The 23,710-nt window shown below is 39.3% G+C and overlaps 1 protein-coding gene across 7 annotated transcripts in view; it reads right to left on the bottom strand.

The window, feature by feature from the left end:
- Positions 1 to 23,710, bottom strand: part of LOC126378855 (uncharacterized) — a 57,240-nt gene that overhangs the window by 3,785 nt on the left and 29,745 nt on the right. For 4 of the 7 annotated variants that reach the window (XM_050027322.1, XM_050027319.1, XM_050027321.1 and 1 more), the window contains exons 4-16: positions 16,411 to 16,522; positions 15,944 to 16,097; positions 14,366 to 14,471; positions 13,117 to 13,335; positions 12,315 to 12,387; positions 10,123 to 10,200; positions 8,210 to 8,243; positions 6,085 to 6,232; positions 5,496 to 5,630; positions 4,540 to 4,655; positions 3,458 to 3,594; positions 904 to 1,085; positions 1 to 101 (exon numbers count right to left, since the gene is read on the bottom strand). In XM_050027322.1, the coding sequence (XP_049883279.1) occupies positions 1 to 101; positions 904 to 1,085; positions 3,458 to 3,594; positions 4,540 to 4,655; positions 5,496 to 5,630; positions 6,085 to 6,232; positions 8,210 to 8,243; positions 10,123 to 10,200; positions 12,315 to 12,387; positions 13,117 to 13,335; positions 14,366 to 14,471; positions 15,944 to 16,097; positions 16,411 to 16,522 (1,595 nt within the window). The remainder of the gene's footprint in view (positions 102 to 903; positions 1,086 to 3,457; positions 3,595 to 4,539; positions 4,656 to 5,495; positions 5,631 to 6,084; positions 6,233 to 8,209; positions 8,244 to 10,122; positions 10,201 to 12,314; positions 12,388 to 13,116; positions 13,336 to 14,365; positions 14,472 to 15,943; positions 16,098 to 16,410; positions 16,523 to 23,710) is intronic. The other 3 variants (XM_050027323.1, XM_050027324.1, XM_050027325.1) reach the window with 3 other exon arrangements.

Below are 23,710 nucleotides of genomic sequence, written 5' to 3' on the forward strand. Positions count from 1 at the left end.
CTTGTCGCCAGCTGTGGGCGTTTTGTAGCGCGGCTTGGGGAATGGCCGAGGTGACTTCATCTTCAGCGACGGATCAATCTCTATTGGTATCGGCTCGAAATCTGCAACGTGGACATAATTGGTTATAATGGACTGACAGAGGAGTTCGGTGGCGCAGCGGTAAACGCGCTCGGTCTGCGATTGTTGAAGTTAAGCAACTTTCGCAAAGGCCGGTCATAGGATGGGTGACCACAAAAAAAAAAATGTTTTCATCTCGAGCTCCTCCGTGCTTCGGAAGGCACGTTAAGCCGTTGGTCCCGGCTGCATTAGCAGTCGTTAATAACCACCAATCCGCACTGGGCCCGCGTGATGGTTTAAGGCCCGATCTCCCTATCCATCCATAGGGAAGGCCCGTGCCCCAGCAGTGGGGACGTTAATGGGCTGGTGATGATGACTACGTATAGAACGGTAACTCTTCGCCCCCCACCAATTCGTATCGGGCGCCAACCTTACCCCTTCTGGATCTTACTTCAATATTAAATGGCCGTGAATACCACATTTATTACAATAAATTTTCATTTTCATAAGCTGCTAAAAGAGTAAGGGGTAGAGCGCGCGGACTTTGTCTCACTCACACTAGCGCGTTAGGTAGGTGCCACACGGTAAGAATGAGATTTTTGTATTCGAAGTGTCCGGGGAGCCAACGAGCCTTCAGCTACGTAAAAACGTAACCTAAACAAATTATGACTAAAAACACTGTAATCTAACTATAAATTAACTGTAACACAACTATAATCTAACTGTAACCTAACTATAACTTGACTGTAACCCAACTATAATCTGACTGTAACCCAACTATAACCGGACTGTAACCCAACTATAACCGGACTGTAACCCAACTGTAACTATAAAAAAATGTCTTACCTTTTTCAGTAGCACCAACATCCGCTACGTAAGCGGCGAGCGTGGTCGGCGTGACCCCCAGCGCCTGCGAAGCGGCCTCCACCGAGACCTCCCCCCTTTGTAACCGCTCCAGCACCTCAGACGGCCCCTTGGCTTGCCAGAAGTCGCGGGCGGTTCTATCAAAAATTTTCTTTGTTGATACACTGAGAAAGAAGGTGATAGCTGAGACGGGCGGCGGGGTGACGTTGAAGATGGTAAGGTAAATAGGGGACGTGGCGGTTACGAGAGTATTGGGAACGGGACTTATAGAATAAGGAAAACATGAAACAGTAGGACTAAGGCCCTGTGCTGGGAGGTTTTCTGGCCACGTCTTTTGCACAATATATTGGGTGTTAGTGACATCGTAACGAATACTAAGGGGGATGATTCAGGCCATGCTTCTGAGTTAAAATCAAGTGGAATTTTCCGTCGCAAAATTCATGATTTTTTTTAGTATTTTTTTAATTATTTACAATTCTATGCTTTTGCGATCGAAAATTCCACTTGACATTAACTCAGAATAACGAGCTAAATCAGCCCCCTCAGTATTCGTTACGATGTCACTTACACCCCGTACCGGTACATACAGGTAGCCATACAAGTAGGTATGGGTGTTAGTGACACCGTAACGAATACTGAGGGGGATGGTTCAGACCATGATTCTGAGTTGATATTAAGTGGAATTTTCTGTCATAAAATTCATGAAAATTTTTGTGTTAAAAATTCCACTTGATATCAACTCAGAATCATGGCCTGAATCATCCCTCAAAGTTTTTGTTACCATGTCACTAACACCCTGTATAAATAATATATATTATGCATATTTACATCTATATTTTATTTGTAATTATATTATGTAGTAATTATATTATGAAAATATCTAAGTAACCTATAATAGTAAGTAAGTATATGTACATATGGTGGCGCGATGTCCATACTTCACTCAATACTCAGGTTTCACAGAATACCAGCGTCGCGGCTCACGCCGCGGCATAAGCTGAGTAAGAACCTTTTATACGGGACACCATCTACTACACATGGGTAAGCCGACATGACGTCACATTATAATTTAGGTATAAGTTTCTGTGTTCGTTTTCCATGTTTCTATATAGAAAATATTTCGTGTGTGCGTTGACTTCTGATGTGATGTCATTATAATGTATATATATGTAATCCGTGTCTGTGGTGTCCTAAATAATAAATGTTTCTTTCTTTCTTTGTCTTTCCCTCAGCGTTACAGATTCCGATGTGGTAGTAGTTTTACAGCTAGTTACATAACATGTAATTTAATTTTTTGCCGTTCAAAAAGCGCTAACTTTGTAAGTCAATTTTGAAAAGTAAATATTTTTGAATTTTGAATTTGAAAGGTCGTGACTGTGATGTAAGACCGGTTTAAAACCATTCAAACCAAACCGTTTAAAACTGAAATCAACCATTTTTTCGGTTTAAAACTGCTGCTGTTGATGACTATGTTTTTCTTAATTACAACTACATTTTCTTGATTTTACCGAGGTAGGGATATAACGGTGTACAGTCATGAGCAATATAACGTACCCGCTTTAGGACTCTGTCGCACTAACATATTTGACACTTAGTGAGACTTACAGTTCAATTTGTCAAAAAAGTTAATGTGACAGTACCAAAGTGTATACATATTAATGCTCGTGACCGTACCTATAAACTGTAAAGAATTTAAGAATTGTAAGATACTGTTATTGATAATAACATACTTAGCGTGTTTAGTCCTAGTTGGTCCGTCGTGGGTACTATCTATTGATATTCTATAAACTAATATTCTATAAAGAAATTTCCCATCTTCTTCTTCTATCGTGTGGGTTGTGAGGTGGGTTACCAACCCCATCAACCCTGGTGTCAGGGTTACTATTGAGCTGCCAAAGGCCCCTGACATGGCTCATATAACGACTACTTACTTACATCAGTGAGTAGTAACCTGGACCAACGGCTTAACGTGCCTTCCGAAGCACGGATCATCTTACTTTTAGACAATCTGGTGATCAGCCAGTAATAACCAAACTGGGGACCACAAAGTAATTTTTGTGATATGTCCCCACCGGGAATCGAACCCGGGACATCCGGATCGTGAGCCCAGCGCTCAACCACTTGACTACGGAGGTCGTTTTATTTATTTCATCATCATCATCAGCCCATTAACGTCCCCACTGCAGGGGCACGGGCCTTCCCTATGGATGGATAGGGAGATCGGGCCTTAAACTACCACGCGGGCCCAGTGCGGATTGGTGGTTATTAACGACTGCTAATGCAGCCGGGACCAACGGCTTAACGTGCCTTCCGAAGCACGGAGGAGCTCGAGATGAAAACTTTTTTTTTTTGTGGTCACCCATCCTATGACCGGCCTTTGCGAAAGTTGCTTAACTTCGACAATCGCAGACCGAGCGCATTTACCGCTGCGCCACCGAGCTCATCATTATCATCATTATTTATTTATTTATATTTTATTTTATCATAGTATGCAAATAAAGAATATTGAATAATTGTATTGCTGACAGCGACCCACCTATCCACGTACCTGTACGGGCGGTTGATACAACCGTACACGTCGCGATACCGTCCATACAGGGTGCCGTAGCTCACACCCAGGATCTCGGCGGCCTGCTTCATCTCCAGCTCTTTTAGTCTCACAGCCTCCATAACCTGTGGGACCAAATACAGGGTGTTAGTCACACCGTAACAATTACTGAGGGGAATGATTCAGACCATGATTCTGAGTTAGTATCAAGTTACATTTTCCGTCGTAATGTTTATTTTATTGTCTTAGGGAAGCTTACAGCATTATTTAGAATATAAGCCACTTAATAATAACTATCATCTATCCGGGTTAGATTCCCGATGGGGACATTGTCGAAATCATTTTGTGAGACTGTCCTTTGTTTGGTAAGGACTTTTCAGGCTTGAATCACCTGATTGTCTGAAAAAGTAAGATGATTCCGTGCTTCGGAGAGCACGTTAAGCCGTTGGTCCCGGCTATTAGCCGTAAAAACACCTCCACTTAGCTTAGATTAGCGTGGTGGAGTACGCTCCATACCCCCTCCGGTTGATTGAGGGGAGGCCTGTGCCCAGCAGTGGGACGTATATAGGCTATTTATGTTATGTTAATAATAACTATAGGCCAATTACAAACTAACACAAATGATTGAAAATAAATTTAAACTATATGAGTATGATCTGTTTATGACTGAATGGACGAGTGTGTGTCGTGAGTCTCTGAGGCTATGAATGATGAGTGAAAGGTGATTTAATTTTAGTTTAAGTATTGTGATTTTTGTGATTTCTGTTTTGTAATGCTCTATTAATGACACCTGAGTGTGCCTCTATTTAACTTTCACGGCGCATAAGCGCTTCGGCACTGCAATGTCGTAAACGTAAAAGGTATAATAAATAAATAAATAAATGAGAAAAAATAAAATGAAAGCAATTAAAAGAAAATAAAATTTTAAGACAATTTTAATGTTTCATAGTTTATCCTTGAACTAGGAATCTAACCAATTGCCGTTTCACGTAGTCACCAGCAACACGAGGCGGGTATCAAGGGCGTTGCTGGCCGGCAAAAAAAAACCTACTATTTTTTTTTATACTAACCCTCCTGACGTAGTTTTCCTCCCAGAACTGCGGCCGCCTGCCGTGTTGAAGGTAATCGTTCAGTTTGACGACGTCCGTGAACCGGGGGTCCAACTGGGTCGGTTTCGTCGACGTTGCTGGAATTATAACAAAATACTGTCACCGATTCCTGCAGACACCTCCTCATCATCATCATCAGCCCATTAACGTCCCCACTGCTGGGGCATGGGCCTTCCCTATGGATGGATAGGGAGATCGGGCCTTAAACCATCACGCGGGCCCAGTGCGGATTGATGGTTATTAACGACTGCTAATGCAGCCGGGACCAAGGGCTTAACGTGCCTTCCGAAGCACGGTGGAGCTCGTGATGTAAACTTTCAGACACCTCCTATTTATTATTTATTTAATGGATCATTTACAGCTGTGCACATTATAATAACATTTAGTTAACACATAATTAAAAAAAAGTACTAACTTAAATTTATTTTAAGTTATACCTGTCTCAAATCAAATCAAATATACTTTATTGCACACAACATACAAAACAAATTAACACAGATGATGATAGATACAGTACAATCTGGCGGCCTTATTGCTAAGCAGCAATTTCTTCCAGGCAACCAGTGGATAGGAAACATTATTGCAATTTGGTGCGGGACAGTGCAACATCTAGTATAAAATAATAAATACTATAAATAAAAAACAAATAAAAGTAAAATAAATAAATAAAAAATAAAATAGAAATATATAAATATAAATACATACATACATATACCCATATATATCAGACGTATATATTATAATTAAATATGACATCCTGTCTCCTAATTTTATTTTAAGTTACACAAATAGCAATGATGATGATGTTACTCTAATGTTTTGTTTTTCTTTCCTTCTATATCTCTGTCCCTTTCCTACCTTCTCTCTTTCTCATTCCTACTCTTTGTATTGTTCTCTCTTTCACTCATTATACTCACATTTGCCGAGCAGTGGCGCGTGTATGAGATCAATCTTGATGTCCGACGGCGCTATCCCCGCGCAGCCAGTTATAGTCGAGGGCGCGGATGTACTCGCCGGGCCCGGGTTCGAGCTTTCCTCGGTCGATTCCTCGTCTGTAGGTTAAATAATGGATCAGAATAAAAAAAACACACACACACTTGCATCAATGAATTAATAAATAATAATTAAAAAAAGTTTACGTACGTAATTAAAAAAAATGAGGAGCTCGGTGGCGCAGCGGTGAACGCGCTCGGTCTGCGATTGTTGAAGTTATACCTCTATGACCCGCCCAGAGAGGGGGGTCATAGGGGTCACCATAATACGTGACAGCTTTGCGGCACAATGGGTAATAGGGAAACAGCGGACACCTGACGTCACAGAAGAGGAAGACCAGCCCGCGCCTAAACGCAGGCGGCTCACTGGGCCTCCCCCAACGGGGTCTCACCCGGTGACCCTTCCGTAGCCACGGGAGGCGAGGAGAGCAACCTTAAGGGGCAGGAGCCCCAGAAGGTTTCCCCACACTCACCCAGTGTGTGTGTGAGAAGACCACGTGTTGTGTCCACTCACCAGCGCTATTGTCCCCGTCGACTCTGAGCCTCGTGTGCAAGAAGGACCCGATGTCTGCAGGGGCGTCGCCCCACTCGTCGTCGGAGCCGTCGCGAGACCAGCCCATGCCCGTCATGCCCCAGCCTACCACACGTTCTGCTGATATGTCCTGGTGGATACAGAGAACATTGAATCTATCAATCAATAAATACAGGATACGTACGGTCACGAGTAGTAATATGTATACACATTGAAACCACGTCACATTGACTTTTTTCACAAATTAAACCGTTGAGGACATTTCGGCGCGTCTCATTGAGGACATTTCGGCGCGTCTCATTGAGGCAACTGGCGATCCGAGAGCTGGCAGTTATTTTGCGCAGAGGATAGGCCTGGCAGTTCAGAGGGGGAATGCTGCCAGCGTTTTGGGCGCTCTGCCTCAGTGCGGCGCGCTGGAGGAGATCTTCTATTTATAATAAGTTCGTATTGTTAATATTGTTATTTTTGGATCATTTATGTATTTTAATATGTGTGTTCTGTTATTAACCGTAAGTCTCATTAAATGATCGAACATATCATGAAGCGATCAATTCTAAGATCTGGCCACGTCATATAAATTACTGTTTCGTATACCAAGGCGCTGTACAGTTTTTTCTTCGTTTAACCTTCTAATTTCATGGATAACAGACATAATAAGCATCTAAAGAAAATATATATAAAAATATATACATATATATAATAGCTAACTTATTATTCCTAGTTAACTTATGTTATTAATTGACTATTAGATATAAGTTCATATTATTAGTAGAGACTCTTTCCTGCAGACAAACTGTTTAAACAGTTTTGCAGGGCATTTATAATTGTATTTTTAGTATTAAGATTTAATAAATAAATAAATAATAAATAATCATAATATATTATTATTGATAATAATTATTATTATTTATTTATTATTATTGTTTTGTTATTACTATTATTTATTTTTTTGGGTATAAATCATGACTCTTTTTATTACAACCAGGCACAATTAGATTCTACCCATTATTATTCCGATCAAAATAAAGAGAAGCAATACAGGTAGCAACATCATTCTATGGGTCATTCTTCTTTTTTTTCGACAATAAAAATACATTTTCTCGATATATCGGATTTAACACCTTTAAAATTATAACGACAATAAGTACTTTAAAACATCATATAAAAATGTGTCTATAGAGGACTATTTAGAGTTTCTCTTTATCTTGTTAACATACTTTTCTTTGCAGGGGCATTCAAAAAAAAAATTGTGACAGAGTGGCCCTTTTCATCGGAGACAGCATTTTGATTTACCACTCTGTCACAGAATTTTGTGAAAAACAATCAAGCTAAGTTAATCACTAATCAAGGTACCGATTAGTATTTTGCTAGTATTTTGAGTATAATAAGATTACCTATATTTTTGGACAATGGAAAGATTAAATAAAATTCTAAAACATATAACCTATCAGAACTAAGTACAGATCATTGTCTATAAAAAAGAAGAACGACCCCTATACATAATGTGATCCAAATATCAAGCAACATTTATTTTTATATATGCTTCTGCAATTACATTGTATTTCCGAATAATTATGTATCCGAGCAATGAGAAAATAGGTTATTATCACGTTTAAACTGCACAACGCCACCTATATTGTTTTTGGTAAATATGGTTTTGGAAAGTCCCACATTTTATTTTATTTTTTGTTTTGGTTTTCCGCGAAGGGTAAGGCAAAGGTAACTATGCCCATACAGCCATGTCTTACGTATTTATTTCATAATGATTAATGAAATGATGATGAAACCTAAGCCCCCACCCTCGGAGCAGACTCGTACTCCGAACCCCAAACGAATTAACTCAAAAGTCCGCATAAACTTTCGAGTTATGAAGCGGCTTGTTGGCACGAAGCGAAAATAGGTAGATACACTTTGTTTATTGAATATTCCGACATAATAACACTGTCGTGAACGTTTTCCGACTAACTTAATGCGATCATTAACCACAAAACACCACTTCGTATTAATTATTTACATTATTCAATGAAGAAAGCAACTGTCCGTTCCCGTTCCCGCCAAAAAGCCGTCCCACATTTAATTTATTTGACTCTTTTTTTTTGTTACTCACCAGATTGCCATGCTGCCATTCTTGATCTCGTTCCCTGTCAACAAAACATAGTTAATAAAAATAGTTTTTAAAAGTGACATATTTTGACATGACATTACAAAAATAATGGTGCTAATTCCTGTATACACCATCTAATTTTATTTTAAGTTATATCTGTCATTTCCTTATCCGCCAAAAAGGGAAGGGACGGGTAATCGACAAGCAAAAAATTTATGGAACACACGTCAATTTTAAGCACAAATCTAAAACAACCGTCTAAAAAATTTACATTGGCCAATAACCCGCCAGAATTATTTTGACAGCACACGTCAAACAGTTTGTATATCAGCGAAATTCCTTTTTAATTCGCCCGGGTTATTCATTCATTTACTCGCATTCTTCCTAAAATTAAGAGCTGTCAATCATCCGTCCCTTTCCTTTTCGGCGGATAAGAAAATGACAGGTATAACTTAAAATAAAATTAGGAGGTGTCTGCAGGAATCGGGGCCATTATTTTTATAATGTCATGTCAACATTATTTTTACAGTAGTGCAGGGCTAACTAGCGCAACGTGATAAAATTATCGATCGATTAAATAAATTTTGTCGAAATCGATAAGTTTGTTTTTTTCCCTAACATCCGTGTCACGTGATTTTGTTTGTATTTTGACAGAATGACATGACTTATTCAGTGTCACATATTAGCACCAATCGATAAAATGACAGTGAAAATGTTAGCGTAATATTGATTATCATTAAATTAATGTATTTTTATATTAATCATCATCATCTCCCTAGCATTATCCCGTTTTTCACAGGTTCCGCTTACCTAACCTGAAGATTTGACAGGTCCGGATTTTTACAGTAGCGACTGCCTGTCTGACCTTCCAACCCGCGAAGGGAAAACCAGCCCAATACAGTTTAAGTCACACACCTCCGAAAATGTATTTTTTTGGGAACGTGGGTTTCCTCACGATGTTTTCCTTAGCTGAGCACGTGACAATCATTTATGATCCAAACGTGAATTAGAAAACAAATTCGACAATCATCATTGGTTTAGAACTGTGCTGGATTGGAACCTGCGGCAAGTGTTCTACCAACTGGCCTACCATGGGTCTGGGTATTTTTTATATTAATAAATATACATAAACATAACATAACATAAACAGCCTATATACGTCCCACTGCTGGGCACAGGTCTCCCCTCAATCTACCGGAGGGGGTATGGGGATTTGGGGTGGGGGTATGGGGGTATGGAGGTGTGTGGGGAGGGGGTTATATTAATAAAGATAAAACAAGGTAAAGATTTTTATTGTGCATAAATTTAGGTACAGTTATAGATAATAGTTGCAGTTTCTTTTTTTATTAAAAATAAGTACAGTACTTAATAATTTTTTTTACAATTGACGGTGCAACAAAAACCAACTTTGGTTTGTCCGTACACCGACATTCACCATCGTCGCTTCCAATTTGCAACATAATATCATGCTCGAACATATTAGGTACAAGAAATAAAGAACATGTAGGTAGGAATTTATTGATTATTAATTGATTGATTGATTGATTGAATTTATAAACTTGCAAGTTGCGAGTTATAGTTGCATATTACGTGTCACCTTTTTTTTTTGACGTGACTTATTGTAGATTTGCCGCAGATGGCATTAACTACTTGGCGGGACAAATGGGGAGCGCTGAAGGCTCTCACCCGGTACAACGTTTAAGACAACAGGCCTGAGGGTGCCCAGTTGGGCGCGAACCTCGGCTCAGGGCGTCGTCTGAGGAAAAATATTTGAAAGAATTAATCGACCCTAGTGGGTCGATAGCGATAAGCGCTGAATGAGGGAAATCGTCGACCACGCCAGCGGGGTCGGTATCGGGGGTTTTCGTGTCACCATATCCGTAGCGTCGTATTATAATAATAAAAAAAAAACTCACGCCTTGGACTGGTAGCTTTCCTCGTCGGTGTTCTCTGGGCCGCTCGCGAGCCTCTGCCGTTTCGGACTGGGCGTGTCACTGTGAAAGAAAATGATGATGATGATGATGATCGTACGAACAAGAAACGTTCAACGATATGAGCAACTAAATGCATGATTACTTCATGATATGACCAAACGTTGGCAATCATATCGTAAAATTAGGAACATTATCCACCGGTAGTGGCGCTGGTGTCGATTATATTTAAAACTTGATAGATATTTTAATCGATGAATCAATGTAATTGTACAATTTTACATATCGATTAGGTAATTACGAACCTAAGAAATGAAAACTATTCGATTTTTTATTACACCACATAGCATGGACATCGCCTACATTAATGATATGGCCAAACGTTGATTGGTATATCATTAAACGTTGACGTTTCAACGATGTGGTCAACTTAAGTTGGCTATTTCATGAAATATGACCATTTAATGAAATGGTCGAACACATCATGAATTATGATCAATTCTACGATCTGGCCACGACATATACGTTAAAAAGATATATGACTCTTTTCATTTAGAAGATAATTTCTGTTTAAGTTTTATACATATTTCATCATCATCATCATCAGCCCATTAACGTCCCCACTGCTGGGGCACGGGCCTTCCCTATGGATGGATAGGAAGATCGGGCCTTAAACCATCACGCGGGCCCAGTGCGGATTGATGGTTATTAACTACTGCTAATGCAGCCGGGACCAACGGCTTAACGTGCTTTCCGAAGCACGGAGGAGCTCGAGATGAAAGCTTTTTTTTGTGGTCACCCATCCTATGACCGGCCTTTGCGAAAGTTGCTTAACTTCAACAATTGCAGACCGAGCGCGTTTACCGCTGCGCCACGGAGCTCCTCCTTATACATATTTATTTATATATAATTATATACACCTAGATATATACGTTTTGTTGTTGTTATTGTGAATGCAGTGTGTACCTGTAATTGGGACACATATACAAAAACTAATTTATGACTTGCATTTTATAACTTTACAATGGCCCCGATTCCTGCAGACACCTCCTAATTTTATTTTAAGTTATACCTGTCATTTTCTTATCCGCCGAAAAGGAAAGGGACAACGTGTAACACACGTCAATTTTAATCACAAATCTAAAACAACTCTATTAAAGTTTTGCATAGGCTAATAACCCGACAGAATTAAATTGACAGCACACGTCAAACGGTTTGCACACCAGAGATACCATTTGGATTCGCCAGAGTTATTCATTCATTTACTAATTCTTCCTAAAATTAAGAGCTGTCAATCATCCGTCCCTTTCCTTTTCGGCGGATAAGAAAATGACAGATATAACTTAAAATAAAATTAGATGGCTGCAGGAATTAGCACCAATATGTGTACAGTCATGAGCAATAGAAGGTACCCACTTTAGGACTCTGTCGCACTAACATATTTGACATTTAGTGAGACTTACAGTTCAATTTGTCAAAAAAGTTAATGTGACATGGTACCAAAGTGTATACATATTAAAGCTCGTGACCGTACATTCGCTGCTAAGATCGGTTACGTCAGCCATATAAGAGCGCATCTTAGGCGTTCCTAGATTGGAGACTTGTCGCCATGGCCGATTACGGCTGGAAAGGATATACAGGGTGTTAGTGACATCGTAACGAATACTGAGGGGGATGATTCAGACCATGATTCTGAGTTGATATCAAGTGGAATTTTCCGTCGCAAAATTCATGTTTTTTTTTAGTTTTTTTAAAATTATTTTCAATTCTATACTTATGCGATGAAAAATTCCACTTGATATTAACTCAGAATAATCAGCTGTTTCATCCCCCTCAGTATTCGTTACGATGTCACTTACACCCCGCACAAGTACATACTGTACCCATACAAGTAGGTATGGGTGTTAGTGATACCGTAACGAATACTGAGGGGGATGATTCAGACCATGATTCTGAGTTGATATCAAGTGGAATTTTCAGTCGGAAAATTCATGAAAATTTTTGTTTTTCTTTTTATTATTTTCTGTTCCATACTTTTGCGACGGAAAATTCCACTTCATATCATCTCAGAATCATGGTCTCAATCATCCATCAAAGTTTTCGTTACGACGTCACTAACACCCTGTATACTAAATAAATAAAAATAAAATAAAAATGTATTATGTCTAAGTACTCACGTGTCGGAGTTCTCTCGCTTGATCGGACTGGTCTTCTCCTTTGTAGGCAGCTTTATCAACGGCGGGGGACCTCCTGCGATAATGGAAATACAGGGTGTTAGTGACATCGTAACGAAAACATTGTCGGGTGAATCAGATTATGATTCTGAGTTACATAAACTGCCTATATACGTCCCACTGCTGGGCACAGGCCTCCCCTCAATCAACCGGAGGGGGTATGGAGCATACTCCACCACGCTGCTCCACTGCGGGTTGGTGGAGGATTCTGAGTTAATGGCCCCGATTCCTGTTATAGATTTCATATTTTCTTTTTAAGAAATGTTTAATTCAAGTTAACAATTACTTTTCAACTTTTTGCTATTTTGTTATTTTCTCTTGACCATGCTCTGGTGGTGGAGGCCTGAAGTCTTAAAAAGCAGGGTATCCTAGTTTAGACGGCCTCTGTGGTCCAGTGGTCGAACGTTGGACTCACGATCCGGAGGCCCCGGGTTCGAATCTCGGTGGGGACATATCACAAAAATCACTTTGTGATCCCTAGTTTGGTTAGGACATTACAGGCTGATCACCTGATTGTCCGAAAGTAAGATGATCCGTGTTTCGGAAGGTACGTTAAGCCGTTGGTCCCGGTTACTACTTACGGATGTAAATAAGTAGTCGTTATCGTATGAGCCATGTCAGGGGCCTCTGGCGGCTCAATAGTAACCCTGACACCAGGGGTGATGAGGTTGGTACTCCACCTCACAACCCACACGATAGAAGAAGAAGACTTTATTTGGTAAATATTATTTTTTTACTAACATACCATTAACATTAAACTTCTCCTGTCTACTATCAGAGTCGCTGTCATCTTTCTTCATATACGCGCGCAGTTCGGGACACATGTTCTCCATAGGGCTAGACTCATGTTTCGGGTCATGTTTCGGCTCGGCGTGTTTCGGCTCGGCATGTTTCGACTCGGCGTGTTTCGGCTCGGGGCTCTTGCGTTCGGGCGTGCGTTTTCCTGATGTAGTTGTTATTATTCCTGTTGGAAAAGTAACATAAAACATAAACTGCCTATATACGTCCCACTGCTGGGCACAGGCCTCCCCTCAATCAACCGGAGGGGGTATGGAGCATACTCCACCACGCTGCTCCACTGCGGGTTGGTGGAGGAGTTTTTACGGCTAATAGCCGGGACCAACGGCTTAACGTGCCCTCCGAAGCACGGAATCATCTTACTTTTTCGGACAATCAGGTGATTCAAGCCTGAAAAGTCCTTACCAAACAAAGGACAGTCTCACAAAGGAAAAGTAATTACAAATTATACAGGGTGTCAGTGACATCGTACCGAAGTCTTTGAGGTATGATTCGGTTCATGATTCTGAGTTGATAAGTGGAATTTTCCGTCGCAAAACTCATGATATATTTTGTGTTTTTTCTAAATTATTTTCAATTCTATCTATACTTTTGCGATGGAAAATTCCACTTGATATTAACTCAGAATGATGAGCTGAATCAGCCTCCGTGGTCTAGTGGTTAGAGCGTTAGGCTCACGATCTGGAGGTCCGGGTTCGATTCCCGATGGGGACATTGTCGAAATCACATTGTGAGACTGTCCTTTGTTTGGTAAGGACTTTTCAGGCTTGAATCACCTGATTGTCCGAAAAAGTAAGATGATTCCGTGCTTCGGAGGGCACGTTAAGCCGTTGGTCCCGGCTATTAGCCGTAAAAACACCTCCACCAACCCGCATTGGAGCAGCGTGGTGGAGTATGCTCCGTACCCCCTCCGGTTGATTGAGGGGAGGCCTGTGCCCAGCAGGGGACGTATATAGGCCGATTATGTATGTATGATGAATTGATGAGCTGAATCACGCCAGTATAATGGGCACCTTTGAACCAGGTACGAGAGGGGGCGGTATTTTAGACTGACTAGTGTTTGTGTAATAATTTGAAATGTTTTAATTATTCGTAATTTTAAGTGACAAATTGTATAAATTCAATAAAAAACTTACTGATAAATAACTTCTTACTGTTAATAAAGGCTATATCTATCTATCTAATAAGTTAGTTACCCCCGGCCGGGCAGTCGGGAGGTTCATCCTTGTTATTCCACCGAATGTCCGTCAGACCCTTGATGCGGAGCTCCTCTGCCGTCTTCAGCAGGCTGGCTAGCTGCGACTGTCGAAACAAACACACAGTAAGGCCGTATACAGAAAGAAAGCTGGAAACTTATAAGCGCTTACCGGCGCTTAACATCGCTGGTCCGTTCTACACACTAACATATTATTATACATAACTAACATACTAACATATTATTATACATAATCAATATTTATCTGTGCTTCACATTGTTAAAAATTTTCCTCTATTTTTTTATTTTTTTTTGTCTTTTTTCTTTTTCTATCACAGTTGTTAAGGTCGATCATGCTGTACGACACTTTACTGGTTTCACAATCTGGTATAATACTTTATACACTATTAGATGTTATCCTCTATTATGATTGTTAACTGTTGTGCTCGTCTTTTAAATAAATAAATAAATAAATAAACACAAAGGAAGCAGGTTGTCGCAGTTGTATATAAATTTTAAATGGCAGCGCCCAGCGCTGACCAGCGCGTGTTGCTTGTCGGAACTTGTCGGCACCGTTCAGTGCTTATCGGCGCGAGTTCATATATTTTCCAGCGAGGGTCAGCGCTTAAAAGTTTCCAGCTTTCTTTCTGAATACGGCCTAAGACTTCCACACGCAACAAGCAGTACGATCAGCGCATTATGGTATTTTTATTGTTTTTTGGCGACGAGGATGTGTTGCCGCCAAAGCATGTTTTCGTGATACCGCTAGGTTGGTAGTGTGACTAGGGATCGACGATCCGTTAGTGTCACGTTGGAAGTTGTATATATACGTCGCGCTGTGCAAACTTCGTTAGCGCGTTTCAGGCCTTCTTTGAACAATGTGCGCGCCATCTGTTGGTTACTGGCGGAACTAGCTGGCCAACTAGTTAGATCCGACGGAGATTTTAATATTATTCTGTAAAAAGTTTCTGAGGGTCCTTTTAACGGCATCTGTGGTCCAGTGGTTAAGCTATGGACTCACGATCCTGAGGCCCCGGTTTCGAATCCCGGTGGGGACATATCACAAAAATCGCTTTGTGATCCCTTGTTTGGTTAGGACATTACAGGCTGATCACCTGATTGTCTGAAAGTTAGATGATCCGTGTTTAGGAAGGCACGTTAAGCCGTTGGTCCCGGTTACTATTTACTGATGTGAGTAATCGTTACATGAGCCATGTCAGATGCCTATGGCAGCTCAATTTTAACCCTGACACCAGGGATGACGAGGTTGGTAATTCACTTCACAACCCACACGATAGAAGGAGATCGTAATGTAAATAACTTAAAAATTGTTTACAAAGGAACCTAGCCTCTTATTTAGTTTCAATAAAAACTTTATGGCTGATTGGTTGATGAGGTTGGTACTCCACCTCACAACCTACACGATAAGAAGAAAAAGTGTCCTTTTAGTATAAGTATTCCCTATACTCTACCAATCCGCACTGGGCCCCCGATCTCCCTATCCATCCATAGGGAAGGCCCGTGCCCCAGCAGTGGGGACGTTAATGGGCTGATGATGATGATGATTCCCTATACTCACATGATGCACGCTCATCTCTCCAGTATACATGTAGTCGAGCAACGCTCGTAGGTGTTTGGGCTCAGCACCGTCTATGACCAGCACGGGTTCACCGAGCGCGTCGTGTGCGCCGAGCAGAGCGCCGAGCAGCTCCGAGCATGCTGCTAGCACCACCCTGGAATGGAAAATTTTGAATAAAATATATTGTTTGTCTTTTATTTATTTATTTGTATGTAAGCCGGACAAATGGGGAGCGCTAAGGGCTCTTACCTGGAAGAAAATTTAAAACAATAGGCCTGAGGGTGCCCAGTTGGGCGCGAACCTCGCCTCATTTGAGGCTCTACCAACCCCATTAGAGACTTTATGTATCATGGAGCTGTATGCAGACCTCTGCTTACCCCGGTGAGAAATAAGCATGAGTTTATAACATGTATGCAGGTTCTAGAATAATTTAGTCATTCATAGTGTAGGAATAAAAATGGTCCTACCTATGTGCCCTGAGCGACACTCCTCGAATGTTTTGCGAGTCGACCGTGTTCTTGTCCGGCACTTGGGTTGCGAAGCTCGGCGAACAGTACAGTGTGACGTCACAAAACCTCTCTGTAACAAGAAAACAACTGGTTAGATATATGGCGTAAGTTTCATGGTATAGTGTATCAAAGGCTTCACTTCAGTCTAAATTATGATAAATGTTCAAAATATTCTAGAATACGAATGTATTCTAAAATTTTAACTCGAACCTCCTTCAAATTCGTCCTAACTTGAGGCGACCTTAAGGAAGTACTAGGACTCCTGTCCTCCGCCTCTGAATAGGTCTGGGGCCCAATTCGAACTCAGCCACTATCTCAATCCGGCCTACTGAAGTAAGAGGCGCTCACCCCTACGGCAAGAACACGCCGAACACGAATCCCTTTAGATAAGGAACACTAATAAAAATAATCACAAATATGATTCTACACAAGTATTAAAGTAATAATAAGATATATGTACATATACAAATAGAGAAACATATAGAGAAAAAATAGAGAAACATATAAAAATAGAGAAATAAATTTAAAGAAATTAGTATTTTAACTTTGGCATCACAATATATCTTTGAAAACTTAATATATGTAAAAAAAACATATAGTATTATTTGCAAAAAAATAGCGATCGGCACATTGTTAATACCCGGAATAAAAATAAACTTGCTTTACAAGTCAGTCGATTACATAAGATTACTAAATCTTTTAAGGGGCAATGTATACGTTTTTACAATAAGATTCCCATTGGCATTCAGAATTTGCCTTTCAACTGTTTTAAGACAGTAGTTAAACAAAAACTTTACAAAAAAGGTTATTATAAAGTTTGTGATTATTTAGAAGATATGAATGCATGGGATTAACTGTCTGAGAACTGATATTAGGCAGCTAAACTACTCAATTGTATACCAATATTTTATGTTTATTTTTATTTTTTTAAAGAACGTCTAGGGCCCTGTGCCGAGGTTTTTCTTGCAGCTTCTTTTCCCCGGCTATACAGGTTGTGAGAAGCTGCAGTAGTTTTAGGCGGATGAGACGTTCGTTATGTAAAATTGACGATTCAAAGTGTAACTATGTCACCTATTGAATAAAGTATTTTTGAATTTGAATTGAATATATAATAACATTCTTTTCAAAAGCCTTTGCGTTAATTTCTACTATTACCTAAGCCAACAATAAATCGTCGTCCAAGTTGATTATAAATTATATAGTGACTTATACAGTGAGTGTATAGTGTACCTAAAGATGTATACAATTTATAATGCTTTTCTTTTATAAGTTTTTTAGAATAGAATAATTTATTTGCCAGAAAACAGTATTTACAGATGTTATTGTATACAGTAGTCCGTGTTTTCAGCTTACAAGTAAGCATGTAAATTTATGCTATTGTGCTACACATGCATCTAAAATTACATAAGAATCAATCATAAAATGAAATAAAACTCTAATTAACAATGTCAAAGTTTAGTTTTTATAATCTAGAAATTCATTAATACTATAGAAAGAAAGAAAGAAAGAAAATATTTATTTACATATTGGACGCCACATTTACAAACTTACATTACAGAAATAAAAAAAAAATAGAAAAAATAACAAAGACAAAAAGACAAATAATACAGACATTAAATACACAATGGAGGCGCCCAAAATAAAAAAAGGATCTCCCTCAGCATAATGCCGTGACACGTGCTTAGCACGGGCCGCGGCGCTGGTATTATGGGAGACCTATCGAACGTGAGCCACGGACACACCAAACTCAATTACGTACCTACTTATATACGTACAATAAAGAAAACATACTATGATACTTACATAGATTATAATGCATTACTTATACTTGATATTATAGATATATATTCCTATCAAAAATATATATGCAAAATGAATAAATAAAACTTACTTATAATAACAAAACTACTAAAAGAAAAGAATACATTATAATAGGTAAATTATGGAGACGTATAATATAAAAGCAATGTTGTAGCAACCATTTTGTCAAATTAACTTTAAGAGCAGCTTTGGTCATATTTTTAAATGCGGTGGGAAGTTTATTATATATAACTATACACATAGTAGATATTATTATATTCCTCTTGTAAATGTATTTCCGGGAAGAAGGTTGATGTAGCAGGTTCATAATATGCCTTCTTGTTTGTCTCTGGATTATTTTTAAAGGCTATATAGCCTGAAAACGTTTTATTTTAATTTGATGTATTGTTTCTCGCTGACTATGTTTTTGTGAGTAAACATTTCAATTATTATTACTAATAAAGAACTTTGAAATACAAAACAAACAAGTATTATGTGGGTCAAAACATGATGTACACACAACATGCTATGTACGGTCACGAATATCAATATGTATACACTTTGATACCATGTCACATTAACTTTTTTGGTAAATTAAACCGTAAGTCTCATTAAATGTCAAACATGATAGTGCGACAGGGTTCTCAAGTGGTTACATGATATTGCGCGTAATTGTACTACTTTATCACTGTCTTCCAAAAACAAGTCTATTTTTGCACTTAAGCAAAACAACAATAACTAGGTAAATTATTGGTAGTCTGTAAATACCGGATGTTTTTCTTGAAACTCGAAATCATTTATTTACTTGCTTCCTTAGCTTCTAGCCGTTGGTCCCGGTTACTACTTCGCACAATATCGCAAGAAATTACTGAACACCAGCGCTGGATGGCGCCATAGCATGGCTTCGTCACAGCACAAGCTGAGAAATTTCCTATTGCCCGTATTCTTAATATTCATAATTACCTAGTTCTTATAGCAAATGTCATCATCATCATCATCAACAGCCTATATACGTCCCACTGCTGGGCACAGGCCTCCCCTCAATCAAGCGGAGGGGGTATGGAGCATACTTCACCACGCTGCATAGCCGGGACCAACGGCTTAACGTGCCCTCCGAAGCACGGAATCATCTTACTTTTTCGGACAATCAGGTGATTCAAGCCTGAAAAGTCCTTACCAAACAAAGCACAGTCTCACAAAGTGATTTCGACAATGTCCCCATCGGGAATCGAACCCGGACCTCCAGATCGTGAGACTAACGCTCTAACCACTAGACCACGGAGGCTGTCATTATAGCAAATGTAAATTGTTAAAAACATACATAACATAAACACCCTATATACGTCCCACTGCTGGGCACAGGCCTCCCCTCAATCAACCGGAAGGGGTATGGAGCATACTCCACCATGCTTCATAAGCTTTACCATATTTAACTCATCAATGTTGAAGTATTTGTAAACGAATATTGTAGGAGCTCGGTGGCGTAGCGGTAAACGTGCTCGGTCTGCGATTGTTGAAGTTAAGCAACTTTCGCAAAGGCCGGTCATAGGATGGGTGACCACAAAAAAAAAGTTTTCATCTCGAGCTCCTCCGTGCTTCGGAAGGCACGTTAAGCCGTTGGTCCCGGCTGCATTAGCAGTCGTTAATAACCATGAATCCGCACTGGGCCCGCGTGGTGGTTTAAGGCCCGATCTCCCTATCCATCCATAGGGAAGGCCCGTGTCCCAGCAGTGGGACGTTAATGGGCTGATGATGATGATTTATTTTATTTATTTATTACCATGACGAGATAACCTTTGCATACGCAAAGCGTATAGACAAAAAAAATCAGCGTATAAAAAAAAATACCATAATAATTTCGCATATTTCGAAGCAGGTTTGGCAAATAATATTAAAAAAAACTTGTCCGCAACGAACGAACAGTTCAATGGAAATCAAATTTAACTTGGGCAAGAGGAGTCAAGAGCGAGTTGAATATTTTCGTGTTCCGTATACATTTATTCTTTACCCGACCTGTGGCGAAGCAAAAAGGAGGGTTATGTGTTTGACTGCTACGTATGTCTGTAGGCGAGCAAAGCCGATAGGCTAACGCATCCGGCTTCTACAGCGGTGGGGCAAGGCAAAGGGAAAATGCCTCAAAGGGCGCACGTCTGGATCCTTTTAGTGGCGTGCGGCCAATCTCCTGCGGCCTCTGCCTCCTGTCGGTCGTGCCGGCTGTCCGGTCCATCGGCACCGGGAGGTTGAGGAGGAGAGAGTGGACTTGTACCAGCGCAACTACTTGTTCACTATAATACACTCACGCGCAGATGACTCCTGCATGTTTAATTCTGCTGGCCAGTTACTGTGCGCCATGTGGCCGAACCTTCAAATCGAAGTTCGGTTTTGCTAGCCACATTAGAGCCTATCATAAAAACGACCTGGGATAGACATTTAGGAGTCGCCGTCGCCGGACACGGCTTGGACGCGATGATGATGATGTCTGTAGGTATGTGTGTACGTACTTCTACCTTCGAACCACTAATCATAATTTAACAAAATTGGTGTCACAAGAAGCGTCGTGATTGTCTTGCTTGTACTCACTAGTTCGACGATCGAACTAATGAATCGAACTAGTGAAAACAAAGGTAAATTCTCCTTTAGCGTAGTGGGTTTATCATAGATGAACTACGTACCTACGCGTCACCAAACTTTATTTTAGGCAATGTAAACAAACTGTGTTAGTAAAAACTGCACTTAAGATAAATTAATAACTCATTGGTGCAAGTCCGGTACCGGGTTTCGAACCGACGCTCCCCGTTTGAGAAACAAATCAGTGAACTACTGGACCACAGTGACTAAACAAGAGAAAGCATTTTTTATAAAACAAGTTAGTCAATAGTGCTGTTTCCAGTACACACCATCAAATTTTACTTTAAGTTATACCTGTCATGTTCTTATCCGCCGAAAAGGAAAGGGACGGACGATTGACAGCTCTTAATTTTAGGAAGAAAGAGTAAATGAATGGATAACCCGGGCGAATCAAAAAGGTATCTGGTATGCAAACCGTTTGACGTGTGCCGTCAACTTAATTCTGTCGAGTTATTGGCCAATGTAAAATTTTTAGACAGTTGTTTTAGATTTGTGCTTAAAATTTACGTATGTTGAATAAATTTTGTGCTTGTCGATTACTCGTCCCTTTCCTTTACAGCGGATAAGAAAATGACAGGTCATATCTCCCTAGCATCATCCCGTTTTTCACAGGGTCCGCTTACCTAACCTGAAGATTTGACATGTCCGGCTTTTTAAGCGGCAGTCTGTCTGACCTTCCAAACCGCGAAGGGAAAACCAGCCCAATACAGGTGAGTTGATATACCTCCGAAAACGCATTTCTCGGGAATGTGGGTTTTCCTTCACCGCTGAGCATGTGATAATCATTTACGAGCCCAATATGAATTCGAAAACAAATTCGACAATCATTGGTTTAGGCCTGTGCTGGATTTGAACCTGCGACCTCAAAGTGAGAGGCAAGAGTTTATTTATTTATTTTATTTATTTATTTATTTAGTCAACCAATGGCAAGTACACTGATACATGGTTACAGTTTGCAGTTAATACAAAAAAAAAACTAAGCGCCTCGCCACTTACAGGTGGACACAACATGCACTAATACTTTTATTCTTTTTCTGTTTTAATGCGACGAATGGGTGCCGAGACAAACCTCTGTGGTTTAACGGCATCATTCAAACCATGTATTTAGATTAAAGATATAATGAAAAAAAAAAAATATAAAAAAAGTACTTACTTAATTACAAAATTAAATTAGAGCTAGTAAAAGTAACAACTTCAATGATTAAAAAGTATCTGTTATAGATAAAACAGTCTTTTTGATTCGAGGAACAGATGTGAAGAAGATATCTATTATACTCGCTCCTTGTTCGAGAGGTTTTTAACAGTGTAGTCTACGTCTTATGCTCCAGCATCGTCACAATTTTCAAAGCTCATATCCAAAGCTAAAAAAAAAGTTAGTTTCCCGCTTCCGAGCGCACCTGTCAACTAATGTCATTACGGTTTTTGTGCACCGGCGCGTCACTTCGCCTCCGTAAATAAACTAATTGAAAACCAATATTTAATACAAAAACATGATTGATATAGTGCGAAAAATCTGTTACTTACATAATCAAGTGCTTTTTTCTCTAAAAAAGCTAGAAACAAAACCAAAGAAAAAATGTGGATGACGACGAGCGTAAGTTCTTTTTGATAAAACAAAATGTGGATTAAACTGGTAAGTCTTAACATTATCCATCTACTAAAACAAGAGAAGATATAATTATGATCAATTCAATTTAATTCCTTTTATTGTCGAAAACAAATTACTTTTTTTGAGGTTATAATTTATAATCCTAACATTCGAAGAAGTAACTTAAGTTGGTACTTATTACTAATAAAAGTAACTAGTTTTATTAACATAAATAATAATATTAAAATTGTATCGTGTTATAACAGTGATTTAAAAGTTATACTTTATTCCGATGTTGATGTTGTTTAAATTCGCCTTATATAAGGCAGGCAAAGATCTGAGGACTATACAGTCTTGACTTTAGTGATTTAATATTCGAAAATCACGATCAAAATAGGCCTAAGCCTTGTCTTCAGTCCCTGATTGCCGCGTTTTTATTTTCATCTGTCAAAAAAAAAAATTTTTTTTGTTTCTTTTTGTAATTCGTGTTCTTGGCTTATGTTGCGGTTGATAACTTACTATCAGCGAATGAAATGAGCAGTTTTATTATAAAACAAAGAGAACCAGTGAAATATAACCGCAGAATGGCATAGAAAAGTAAATAATTAACTCGGAAATAATTTGACAAGTTCAGATAATTAGATGACAGAAGCACTTCATGTTTACCCTGTTCATCAAGAAGTACCCATGACACAGTAGTACTCGATATCACAGAGGTCATCTACACCATTGGTAGACAAGATACATAACTTATTCAAGATAACACTTAAAACATTTAGAGAATTATAATTGGTTTACTACAGGATAACCATACTTAAAAATGATATTATATATATTATAACAGTACATAATCCCTTCTCACAGTCTCTGTTAAGTGGTGTTAATAATGTTATCTTCTCCGAATGATACTTACAATATAAGATGATGATAATATACCCTAACAATAAAAACAGAAAGAGTGTTAAGAGAGTACAGGCAAAAGATAGCCTTATTATAGTAAGCAATTTCTTCCAAATTACTCTAATCTTATTATAATTCAAGCTTCCAACGTATGGGTGATGATTATTGGTACCAACCTAACCAACAAGAGAACACCACTTGGAGAGTCACCTAGCTAAGCACTAGTAGTGAACTGTCTGACTAGAGAATAGACAGACTATTTGTTTCCTTTTAGAGCTATCACAATAGAGGATAGACAATGGACTTGATGTATCAACCCTATTAACATAAAAATCAACCACT

The sequence above is a fragment of the Pectinophora gossypiella genome, chromosome 27, assembly GCF_024362695.1.
Source record: "Pectinophora gossypiella chromosome 27, ilPecGoss1.1, whole genome shotgun sequence".
Classification (NCBI taxonomy): Eukaryota; Metazoa; Arthropoda; class Insecta; order Lepidoptera; family Gelechiidae; genus Pectinophora; species Pectinophora gossypiella.